The sequence below is a fragment of the Caloenas nicobarica genome, chromosome 4, assembly GCF_036013445.1.
Source record: "Caloenas nicobarica isolate bCalNic1 chromosome 4, bCalNic1.hap1, whole genome shotgun sequence".
Classification (NCBI taxonomy): domain Eukaryota; kingdom Metazoa; phylum Chordata; class Aves; order Columbiformes; family Columbidae; genus Caloenas; species Caloenas nicobarica.
In genome coordinates, this window is record NC_088248.1 from 60030184 (window position 1) to 60042890 (window position 12707).

The window sequence follows — 12707 nt, forward strand, 5'->3', positions numbered from 1 at the left end:
CTCCATGATTCTTGAAAGGTAGTTGCTTTTTCTTTGGATATTGAATATATCTGTGTATTGATTCGAGTCAGATTGTTTTCAGCAGTCACAAAGCTCCTGAATTCATTAGCTGTTTGAGTGTTTTGGCCAAGTCTATTTGTTGTTGGCCCATTGTTTTGTTTTTAACATGAATTAACTTTTGTAAATTGATGAAAAAAATAATGTACAAGCAAATGTATTAGCAGCTTTTAATGCAAATTCTGCACTGATGTAGTGCAGTGGGATTTTAAGTGGTACCACTAAAACGAAGCTGAGCAAGTCACTTCATGCCCTTTTATTCTTAACTTGGAAGAGTTCTCTGCTGCGGAGAATTTTAAGATTTACGTATGAAAATGGCTTTCTGAGAATTCCCTAGATTTAGTCTGACTAGAATTAGTTCCTGTCACTCCTAAAAAACATTGACCATGTGTCTGTGTTTACTTGGTCTTTCATCATTTGTTATCCTCTGGTGACTGTTGTTGCAACGTCTAATTCAGCTCCTGTTGATGCTTTGAGTGTTAGACCAGAATTTTTCACTGAGAACAGGATTGAGCCCTCAGCTCAGAAAATTCCCTCTGGTTTAGATAATACCAGCTGTTTGACCGCCAAGAGATGAAATCTGTGACAGCTTTACTGTTTCTAATAGAGATGTACTCTGATGCTACAGCCTGGCTTCTCTTGCTTACTGAATCTGGTTTTGTTATCACAGCTCCTTCGAATGACAATAGCAAAGCAAAGACTTGGAGATGATGAAGTTGGGGCTCGTCACTTTGCAGCACATGAACGGGAGGACCTTGTTCAACAGCTGGAGAAGGCTCGAGAACAAGTAATAATTAAATGGGCATATACTGTCATGTTTTAGAGAGCTAGTGCAGTAGCAAGCAAATGACTGCTTCTGTTGTGTTTGGAGGGCTGGTACCTGATTAACATTGCAAATAGCAGTGAAGGTATTGGGATTTTTACTGAAATAGTTCTTACTGAGCACTCACTTAAACATGCATACCTGGTTAGAGTGAGTTTCCTAATCTCATTAATTCCTTCTCTAGATTATTGATTCTCCTCTTTTTATAATGTGCAGCAACAACTTGTGACAGTTGAATATTTTCAATGAAAGAGGCTCCTTTGTTACAAGCTGTTACAAGTATTCATCATAATATGTGGTGGCTGATGCATCTTCTAAAGATATTCTCAGAATGGATTTTTCTGTAGGAGTGTTGTTAGTCTCCTCTTCCTCCTGCCTCTTAGGTATTTCTTCCCCTTTTTTGAAAAATTCTTGCATCAGACCTCTTTCCCCTACTTCAAGTCTGTACTAATACTGTGTACCACACAGCATCTAATTTATCAGACTCTTACCCTAACACCGATACACAGCTTTCTGGACAATTTTGGGGGGTTGTGTTCTTAGTTGTTCCCGCACTCATTCCTACCAATGTCAGTTCCCCCCTGAATGAGCCGTTCTGTGGTGCAGGAAGAGGTGGGTATTTCTTGGTTTCCAGTCTTCACTCAAGTGCAGCGCTGCTTTAGCTCACTAGAAGGACTGCTGACTGCACTTGGTCTTCTTCCAATGCGATCCTCTTTGCTCTCTCTGTTTCCAGGCTCGCACTATGTTCATCACCTGGCCTCTTTTCACATGGTCTTCTGTTGTCCTTCCTGGCTTGTCAGTGTTTTCTGAGGTGCCAGGGGAGACTTCTCCACTCGGTGCACACTTTTCTCACACTCTCCGTTTCCTCTCCTTGAAAGTTTGAAGCTCTTACTCCTTAAGTATCTTTCATACTGGACTCCTTCACCTTTTTCCTTAATAGCAAAGCTCACCCTGTCAACCGCTTTATGTTGTACTTTTCTCAGTTCTTCTTCCTGTTCTGTGGAACTTCATTGCTGAAAGTCCCATGATTAGTATAATTTCCACCTTACAGACTTTTTCTTTATCCTCTGAATTTGCCAAATTCTTATTCAGTTGAGTTCATTCCTGGAGTCCTAGAAATTATGTGCTAAAACCAGCTTAATATGTTTGTAACAGAATTATAGTATGGATTAAGGTTTATTTTGCAGTTACATTTTAGTTGTTTTCTAGAAATTTTGTAAAACCAGTCTTACTGCTAATGTTAATTATCTTCACATTAATGAAATAATACCAAAATAGAGTAAAAGTACTGGGGGTTATTAGCTTTGGAAAGACTTTTGACTGTCCAAAATCACACCTTTTCAGTGCTTGTTGCTGTTTTCAGCTATGTGATCTTTTGTTTAAACTTAAAATATTCATACAGCTCTTCCTTCTTCTCAGATCGAGACTCTGAGACATGATCTTCAGGCTGCACTGGATGAGTTACAGGATGTGAAAGAGGAACGCTCTTTTTACCAAGATAAGTCTGACAGACTAAACCAAGAACTTAATCATGTCTTAGGAGGGCATGAGAACCGTATCATTGACATAGATGCTCTGTGTATGGAGAACAGGTGAGCGCATTGCAAACTACTGTTTCCCTAGAACAAGCAGTGCATTGCTTTAGCAGGAGCATCAGGAAGTCAGTCACAACAAAACTTTAAAGAAAACATATCCAAGAATAAAAGTCAAGAGATGTTGGCAATTTGTTTTGTCTGGTACTGTAGCTAACCATCAAATAGTATTGAGAAAGGCTGCAGGAAATTACCGGTGTTTTATTTGGCTACAGAGATGTCAGTGATATTCCCAAATAGAGCTAAACAAGGAAAAGGAAGAAAAATGCAGACCTTTTATTCCCATCACTGCATGGCACCAAAAGCAAGACTATTGAAACTCGGTGTCTTGAGAAACTCAATGAGTTGTAATGGGCTGATCTTGGACTGGAAACAGGGACTTTGAGTACCCTGAGCTAACAGTTTCAGACATAATTCTCACCACAGGGAGAGGCTGTCAACATGGAGTGATTTGCCAACGAAAGTTGCTGGTGAAATCACCCATGTAGATATTCTTGCCACTTCCTTGGGAAAAGAATTTGTTTTATGGTCTCTGCTAAGGACGACAGAGGAGTCACTGCCAGAGCCATAGCAGGTACTTCCCTTAATGTCAACAATTACCTTAAAGTGAAATAGATCTCGTAAGACACTTTCCATTTACAGAGACTTATGCTTCAGGTAGCAAAGTGTAATAGCAAAGGCATTACTTCCTCCCAGCAACTCCATTTTTTTTTCTGTTTTGTGTGGCCTGTAGAGTTCGGTATTAATTTAAGCCCTCTGCTCCCCTGAGAGTGATATGTTTGGGTTTTTTTTCTCTAAAATAGTTAAATTGTCACAAACTCTAATACAGCTGCAGTTGCACTACATGAAAGAGAATATTTTATAAAGCCTTTATGCATGAAAAATATATTTTCCTATGTGGAAATAGCCATCTAATCCAAGTGCATAAGCTCTGTTAGGAAGAAATGTACTGTTTCAGTTAACTGTATACCATTTTTCAACTATACTGTTAAATTTTCTACTTTGTGATTGCTAATGAGAAGTGCCATGTAAGTGATGGATATTGCAATCTGAAAGTTCTGCGTAGTTGAGTCTTGGGTTGACATATATACAAATCTTCATGCATCCATCTCACAGACCTTCAAGTACAGAGGGCACGAGTAAATGCTTCCTGTCCATTTCCTCTAGACATAAATATATCCTTTTAGCTTCCCTGCCCCCAAACCTAAGGACCGATATAAAATGGTCGTGCAGCATGCTTGACAAATCTAACAGGAGAGCAGCCTCCTTCTCTCATGCACTTTGTTTCCCTACTCAAAGTTTTATGAGGTCAAGAGCAGTAAGATTTCGTTATTTTATCCCTCACAAAACCGCAGAGGGAAAAGAACTCTCAATAGTTCAAAGAAAGGACATGCCAAATAATAAAGAGGAGTGCTTGAGGCAGTACTTGAAGGTAACATGAAGTAATGGATTACATTTCTTTTTCAGGTATCTTCAAGAGAGATTAAAACAACTTCAAGAGGAAGTCAACCTTCTTAAGTCTAATATTACCAAATATAAGGTAAGATCCTCTCAGTGTACCATCTAAACTGTGCTTTGTTGTTCATGAAGCTAATTGTTCATTCTCATGTTCAAATGCATTTAAAGAGCAAAATCGTGTCTTCAAAGAAAAATCCACCATTAACATTCTGACAATACTAGTATGTATACATATTACATGCACAGTCTTCTTGTAATTTTCTTAGCTGATGTAGTACAAAGGGATACCCATTAAGAGTATTTTGAAAAATGAATTTAATACCTTTTTTAAGTTTTGTGGAGGAACCCTACTCCTGCTGGTAGGTGCAAAGTAGCAGGTCAGGCACTGTGTGGTGAATGACTGCAGCTGTGTTGCTGTCACAAGCAGGTCTTGTCTTCCTTTTCCCAAACGGCCACACTGTTTCTTCACATGGCTTAGTGATTGCTAAGTCTTAATTGTTATTCCAGTCCTGGGTTAAGATACATGCTGTTTTGCACGAAACATTCAGGTCTGAATTCTGAGGGTAAAATATTCTTGCTCTTCCCTGAAGTCAAGCACTCTGGTTTCTTCTGCAAGTGATTTTGTTATGTGGGAGGGGAGAGCTGCTTGTCAGGGCGTGAGAAGGGTTGTCTTAGGACTGCAAGCTGCACTTCTTAACCATTTAGGTCACTATGAAGCAGCCACAGCACTAATTGCGTTTTTGTGCATGAGCAAAGCTCCTCAAAATACCAAGTTCATTTCAGTGTCTGTTCAGACTTATGACTTGGGTCCCTCAGAGTGTGAGTTAGTTTATCGGTGAGAACTGAGCATCGTGGTGATCTGGTGGGTTTCATTGAACGGTATTAGTTTTGGAAGAACTGGACTTCTGTAGCAGGATCTTTCTGCTGCTAATTCCTGAAAATCAGTATTTGCTACTAAAAGGGCTTCTAGAAACTCTGATAGAGGAGTTTGAGCTTTCCCTTTGAATGCTATCCAAAGAGATGCTGGGGAAAGTCTATTTGGTACCCAACCGATATTCTCTATAGGGTACTGCGGGATCTTCACTGGCACTGAGCAGATTATTAAAAAACAGGCAATTCTTAAAAATGCATTGGGTCAAGTAGGTGGAAGAGACTACAATAAAGAGATTGCAATGAGACAGAATGAGTCTTTGTAACATTGCAAAGACTCTTTCGGCTGGAGAATAATTCTCCAGGAGAGTCACACTCCCATGACTTGCTATGGGTGTAAGCTCCAGGCCCTGCAGAGTTATTCTGAGACCAAAATCCAAAGTTCCAGATCATTTAATGGAAGGATTTGTTTGCTGTTGTTTTTCTAAATAAGATACTTCTTATTTCCTTAGAATGCACTAGAGAGACGAAAAAATTCAAAGACTCACGGTAGATCCAGTAGCAGTGCTCTGACTGGAGTCCTGTCTGCAAAGCAAGGTATTACAGCAAAGCAGCATGATCTCATTGCATTCCTTCCATCTTACCTCTTAATTTCAGTAACCTTTCCTCACCAACCAAACCAAAATCTTTCATCTCTTTCCCCTTTATTATCATGTACTAATTTTTGTTCTTTTCTCAGTTGACTTGACAATATAAAATTTGCCTCGAGTGCTGCTTCTCCTGTTGTTACTCCTGTGCCATTTATTCCCTCCATCTCCAGTTTTCAACCACTTTTTTTTTTAATCTCTAAACCCCTCCACAACTTTGACCCTGACAAATCACTCCTTTATTCATCTCTTTGTTCTGCCTACAATGGCAACCACAAATCGTATTCCAATGAAAAATAGACTGGGTGGTGGAGGAGAGTCCCTAACTCAGGTTTCCTGCTCCTGTTATTGGAAGCTTTTACATTCAGATGTTTTGCAATAAATCCTTTTGTTCCATGTTTTTTCATGGGTAGTAAAATGGAGTAATATATATATGTGTATATATTTTTTTTTCCCTTCAAAGAAAATATCAAGATTAGGAAAGAAGGGAGAATGGAAAATTCTCTGTACCGAACAGTATACCTGGCACCCTACTGTTTAGGTGCTGGTGTATTTGCACATGCACATGAGATCAGTAGTATTTGTCGTGGTAGGTTGAAATGTGCTTTTCTGGTTTTGATTTCTCTTCTGTCCTCTTCTACATGTACTTACATACATGTAAATATATATATATATGTATATATGTATATATATATATATGTGTGTGTATATATATATAAAAAGAGGCAGAGCCAGATTCTAGTTACAGAAGTTAATGATACTTGTGTACTTCCTGATGTGGTTGGGAGGCGCGGGCTCTGAGCTGCAGAGGAAGAGTTCGTGGGTGGGTGTGTTTTCACATTAGTCTTAAATAACCTGAAGATATAATAATTCTAAAGTAAAATAAAAGCTTCTTTGTAGGCTTATGTTTCAATATAAGTGGGAGAGAAATAAATAATTTTTACCAATATGTAGGCCTGTAGAAGAATGAGGTTGCTTCCTTCTGAACAAAAATAATTTTCCAAAAGCAGAATTAAGTTAACGTAAGATGTGTCTGTCTATACTTGTTCTGGCAAGTGCTGTGGAATGATGATCAGCCTAGAAAGCCACTGTCATTATGCCAGCTAGAGGTTATATTTCTGGTCTTTTGTCTTTGTTTGTTAATTGAAGGGAAAAAATATTCATTTAAGTAAGGAGAATAGTTCTTTAATGCTAAGTAAATGTTTGTATCACATCTCCGTGCATAAGCAGCCAAAACTCATTTGTGTTTTTAACATTATAGTCCAAGAGCTGTTGTCGGAGGATCACGGCTGCAGCCTGCCGGCCACACCACAGTCCATTTCAGACCTCAAATCACTGGCCACTGCATTGCTGGAAACTATCCATGAAAAAAACATGGTCCTACAACACCAAAGGCAAACCAACAAGTAGGTAGCATGACTTCTAAGTAAAATAGAACTTAACAAGGTATGGAAAAGTCATCGTTTTGGGAGAGTTTGGGAAATGGGAAGGAAGATCCATTTTCACAGAAAATTTATTGTCGTTTTTAACTGCTGAATCCTTTAGTTTTTAAGATCAGGTATGTGTTCAGAAAAAGATTGCATTTTCAAAGCAAAGTCTGGGATTGACAGAGACCAGTCTGCCTCTGCTAGGCAAGGATTGGTTTGCTGCTCAGGTTTAAGACAAACCATAATAACACAGGGGGCACTTGTAGCAGATGGTCTGTAGGGAGGGCTGAAGAAAAACTGCTGGGAGGAAGGATGCCCTTGAACTGGAGGAGAAGATACGTGGTAATTGGTTGTTATTGTAGGAATTTGCTAATGAATGCTGGTGAGAATAGTAAATATTGCACCTAGGAAAGGATCTGAAAAGATTTAATGTAACATTTGTCGCAGTCTAGCAGCCTGTCATACAAATGATAGCTGTTGCTCCTATAGTTACTTTGCCAAAAGTTGTAGGAGATAAACACATTTGGAGGGCTACTATATGATTTTTTTTTTTTTTAAATCTGAACTGAACTTTCAAGGAGAATTTGTTTACTCTTAGCTGTTCTACTCATCAGTAGAATTCTTTGTCTCGCACAGGTTCTATCATGGCAGAATATAATCATTTTTGACACATCTTCTGGCATTCTGCTATTATTCTCCTTATACAGTGTATGAAAATCAGGGCTAGGAAGTGTTCCCTGATTCTCTGCTCAGTATTTTTTTTTCTTTCTTTTTTTTCTTTTTAACACTGAGTCACTACTGGTAATCAGAGGTTATTCAGGCTTCTCAAAAGCACATCAGGACCAGATGCCAAAAACAGGCAGACATCTTTCTTGAAAAGGAGTAGTAGTACTGAAGAGAACTGTATTGCACTAGAATAGATGATTCATTTTGAAAATTGATAACTCTGATACTAGGCAGACTGTTGCATAATTCTTAGTGATGTGGCAAGAGAAATGGAGGAGCAGTTTATAGCCGCTCTTAATACTCTTCAGAAAGCTAATGCCTGATCAGCTAAAGGGAGACTAAAGTGGTGAAAATGTAGCCCAGATCTAACTGGTGGCTGCTCAGTCAGTTTGTGCCTGCGTGTCAGATAATGCAAGAGGAGTTCTTACACTGAGCAGTGCTAACGAAAGGCCAATGCCTGCTTACTCCCTCCTTATTGCTAACCTAACATCAAATGAAAACATCCAGAGAATAACTTTTTTGTTATTCCAGGTATAACCAATGTTTGCCTTTTACATCTTCATACTGTCATTACCTGATGTTCTAGTTTGCATACACTCCCCTATAACTATGGCAAAAGTCTTTCTTAATTTTGTATCTCAATCTGATCACATGCAGCTTCTTGCATCTCTCAAATGTATCATTGTGATGATGGCTTTACTTTCTGATACCAGTGTCTCTGCTTTCAACTACTGAGTATGGGTTTTCTTGTGATAAACCTTCTCAAGGAGATACGAGTCTTTTATCTGCAGGCCCAACTGGTCACATATAGCCAGGGTAGTAGAGGCTGGATGTGTGCACCAACTAATACTCTGTGGCCAATAGAAGATCAATTCTTAGAGAGAGTTGACCAAGGTCTGGAGTGTGCTCAGAGCTGTAGTGTTGGCATTTGTTTCAGCATGCTTCAGGGGGGAAAAATAAAGACAAGTCCTGGGCAAGTTGAGTGAAGAGCCTCAGCATTGCTCCTGTGTGGTGTGCTCATTCTTTTTGTCATGTCTGGCTTTAGTTGGATTAAAGAAGCTTTTAAGGAGCTAGGAGGAATGGGAACTACTTCAAGTAGAAATACCTAAGACACAAAAGGGTTTAATTGAAAAAGGGAAATACAGGTAGGACATCCAGGAAAAACATCATTTATTGGAGGTGCACTAGCTGGTTGTTGGGGGCACTGCCATGTGAAAATTTACAAGTAAAGATTGGTGACTCTGAAAATAGGGAAGAAACTGCCCATCTGTTGGAGAAGGTTAGAGATGAGAGTGAGGTCAGTGCACAAGTAAAACAGACAGATCCATAAACTGGTACTAGCAGAAAATGCATTCTTTTGTTGAAGACATTTCTCCATTCAAAGTAGGAAGTTGAGAAGGGTGTGGGGCTAGAGAGAATTGTAATGACAGAAGGTTTTACATAAATCAGATAGAAGAAGTCTTCTCCTTCACCCCTCTGTCCTCTTTGCCCAGCTTTCCCTGCGCAAAGAGCATGTTTGGAGGACACAGTTACTCTTTTGGGTTGTTGGGTGAAGGTGAGATTTGACTGGGTAAAGAATGTGAGATTTTGAGGTGCCTGTTTCATTCAGGGAAAAAGTTCTGCTTTTGATATTTGATAGATGATTGACCTATTAGTGATTCTCTTATCAGTAAATGAGACTTTTCAGACCATATGAACTTATTTTCCTCCAAACAGTTAACCTACTCTAAAGTCAAAACTTCTTTTGTTGTTTGCAGGTTGCGATATGGCTATGTAAGCTTACAATAGCAGAGTGGTACATTTGCTTTCTGATTAACTGAAACAATAAGATAGTGGGTTTTTTTAATATAGATTAGAATTTGAATGTGCGGTTGAAATTGACTTTCTGCTGTTATACTGTTGTTAAAAACATCTGTTGCCACTTGCTCTTGCAACAGACACACTATTATTATTACCACTTTTCTAAATATGATAAAAGGAGCTGTGAGACTATATGCCTACGAATGAGTGGGCTAAATCCAGCCTTTATTTTTTTTAGCCCCACTTTTAAGAAAAAAAATAAGTTGTTTGGGAAGAAAACAGATCATTTTCCCCAGGTGATTGGTAGCTACTGCTGCTAAGTTTAAGTAACGTCCTGTTTCTCCTCAAAAGCACATTAGCTTAATTTGAAAAGGCAGTTGTAAATGAATTCTGTATGCAGTAATGTGTTGTGAGATTAAATAGTTACATAAATGCAAAATGAAACAGTCCTAACCCTGCCTAGCAAGTGGATAAAAATATTTTTTTTCTTCTGCCAGCTGTAAACTGTTTATTAGATGTTCTTTTTTGTGCAATTTGTTCCTGAAATTGCCAGCACACATGCAAGCCAGATTAGTGTAGAAGCTGCTCTGCTGCATAGACATGTTGCACTAATTTTAACTTTTCTAACTTGGGCAAGCTCAACCATGGCCAAAATTACAAAAAGGATTGTGTCAGTATGTATCCGAGTAAATGTTTCTGTGTAATGTATAAAGTGGATATGTGACTGTGACAGACCTTATTTACAGACATTTGGGTGATTGTGCCTGTGTTAGGGTACATGTCTTCTGTAGCAGGATCTGAATTGAAAGTGAGGTGAATGGAGCTCAGGTGCTGCACGTCGGCACAGCTCTCTTCAGATCGTGGCCGCATATGTTGGGAAGCCTGGGAGAGCCAGGAGGCAGCTTCAGGTGGGAGCATCGCTGCTGTTACGTGAACAACAGATTTCTGCAAAAGGGAGGTTTAGACTAACTCCCTTGTGGCATTAGACACATGACCAGGGGACAACAGAAATAGCTATCGGCACCTTTGTCCATGACATGATCCTTCTTTTTTAGTGGAAGGAGCCGATCTATTATGGCTAGAGATAAAAAAATAGATTAGGGAATTTGATGCTACCAGCCCATGCAGCACCTTTAAAAATACCTGCTGTTACAGGCCACCACAGCTCAGTCTTCCCACAGCACATACAGAGGTGGCAAATTATCGGGAGGTCATAGGGCGACGGAAGGAATGGGATAAACCATGCTGTGTTCAGGATTGCTTATATGTTTATTTTTCAAAAAAACTTTTCTATAAGAACTCACAGTTTTACATGGCGTTCATTTCTCCCATACCGGTCTTCAGATAATGTGGTTTGGAGCAGACTAGAATCATACTCGTCACTGAATGTATTCTGCTTTCTTCCTGAATGAAAGGAGCAGGGTTAAGCGTTGTCGTCCCTTTTTGCCAACCATTGTTCAGAGCTGCAGAATGATCCTTCTGTGTGAGAAACTGCAACAAAGGTTAAAAAATAGCTCAGCACTTCTTCTGAGGATCCAGTGGGAATTATCAGGACATATTTGCTCCAAAACCTTTAGAAATAGTGTGGTGCAGCTGATAAATGAATTACAAAATTTAAGAGAAGAAGGAGAAGAATGACTCTGCTATTGTTGCCTGAATAAAAAGAGCAGTAGCAGTAACTGAACTTGATGCTGAGGGCTGAGTTTCCTCCTGTGATACCGCTAGCCGACAGGGAGGGCAGGATCTTCCCCCCTTTTCTGCCCTGGAACTGCTGGTGAACTACTTATGAAAATAATAAGGATTTTTTTTCTTTTCCTGGCAGAAGTGCTAAACTTGTGACCCATTTGTGGTGACAGTCATTAGCCACATCAGCTTTGCTTTGTTGGCTCCCTGGCTGAGGTAACATGACATGGAAGAAGTCTTGGATCATCTCTCTCTGTTCGCGGCTCCTCCAAGCCAGGGGGGCTGCGGGGCCAGGCCAGGGAGATGGGAACGGGCTCCCTGTGCGCCAGGGAGAGCTGCCCGCGGGGCGCTCTGTGCCCTTCTCCATCGCCCCGGGCTCTGTACCGCACAGCACGGCTGCTGCATCTCAGGCCATACGCTGGGATATGAAAATAGAGTTATTAAGGATGAGTCTCATATCAGATGGAAGCATTCTGAAAGCAAAATCTAGACTTGAACAATTTTGATTGTAATTGGAGAAGACAGTAATAGATCCATCATGACCTTGGTAACCTATTTGATTATTGAATTTAAATGGGGAAATAAACATAACTGCTCCCAAATGTCTTCTCTCTTCCGCTTGTAAATGTGATGGACTGTTTGCTTTTTAGTCGATACACACTCCCGTACTTCTCAGTACTTTCTTTGATAAGTATTATAAGCTTTCTCCTTCTCTTTTACATTCCCTCATCTTGATATTTTTGTAATCTTCAAAATACTTACAGACTTCCATTTGGCATTGCAGAGCCCTCACAGTAGAGATTTCAAAAATACTTCTTAATCAACTTTCCTAGACCGTTTGATATTTACTGGGTTTGCTGTTCTTCACGTCCTTCCCACATTCTGCCATCGCGTCAGTAGTGACGTTCCCAGCGTGCTCACATGTCTGCGGCACAAAGCCCTTGTGGGCAAGCGCGCGGCGCAGCGTTAGCGGCCCGGTGAGCGGGGGATACGCTGCTTCTCAGCATCCGCTTCACATTTAACTGACTTACCCCCCTGCTGTAATTTGATGAGTAAAACTTGCTGTCCATTCTGTCTGCTGTCATTTAGAATTGCTGCCTCGTCTAGGTTTCTCGCTCTGAGTATTGTTTGGGATTTATTTAAAGACTTTAACTCTGGAAGACTTGCTGTGCTTGTGAGAGAAACACATTCCGAAATTCATTGGGAAAAAGAGCTCTCTTTGCAAGATAGAAATCTCTCATTTGATCGTGGGAGAGAATTAAGACTAAAAGTTAAACCCTGCAGGAAGGCTAACTGCAAATAGTATTTGTGTAGGAATCGGATACAAAAGAAGTGATGACCCAGGAATGCAGTGAAAACTAAGAGTGGGTGATAAAGGCGCTAAAGAGCTTGAAGCTTTTTAGTAAAGCAGAGAACAGAGTTCAGCACTGAAAGAAAAGGCGTAGTGGAAAAGATACTTCTTGCTATTTTAAGCAATTTTAGTGATAGAGAAACTTCTGTGAATAAAGGACTAGGCCAATGTTGTTCTTAGGACTTCAAAATCAATCTAGATGTTGTCTTGAGGTTTCCATATTTTGTCTGCAAGTGTTTTGCCTTCAGGTTTTAGCTGTAGAGAAAGTAAAAG

The 12707-nt window shown here is 39.9% G+C and overlaps 1 protein-coding gene across 5 annotated transcripts in view; it reads left to right on the forward strand.

Moving 5' to 3' along the window:
- Positions 1-12707, forward strand: part of CCDC149 (coiled-coil domain containing 149) — a 52039-nt gene that overhangs the window by 24926 nt on the left and 14406 nt on the right. For 4 of the 5 annotated variants that reach the window (XM_065634043.1, XM_065634046.1, XM_065634044.1 and 1 more), the window contains exons 5-9: positions 728-844; positions 2300-2472; positions 3940-4012; positions 5313-5397; positions 6709-6853. In XM_065634043.1, coding sequence (XP_065490115.1) covers positions 728-844; positions 2300-2472; positions 3940-4012; positions 5313-5397; positions 6709-6853 — 593 coding nt within the window. The remainder of the gene's footprint in view (positions 1-727; positions 845-2299; positions 2473-3939; positions 4013-5312; positions 5398-6708; positions 6854-12707) is intronic. The other variant, XM_065634045.1, reaches the window with a different exon arrangement.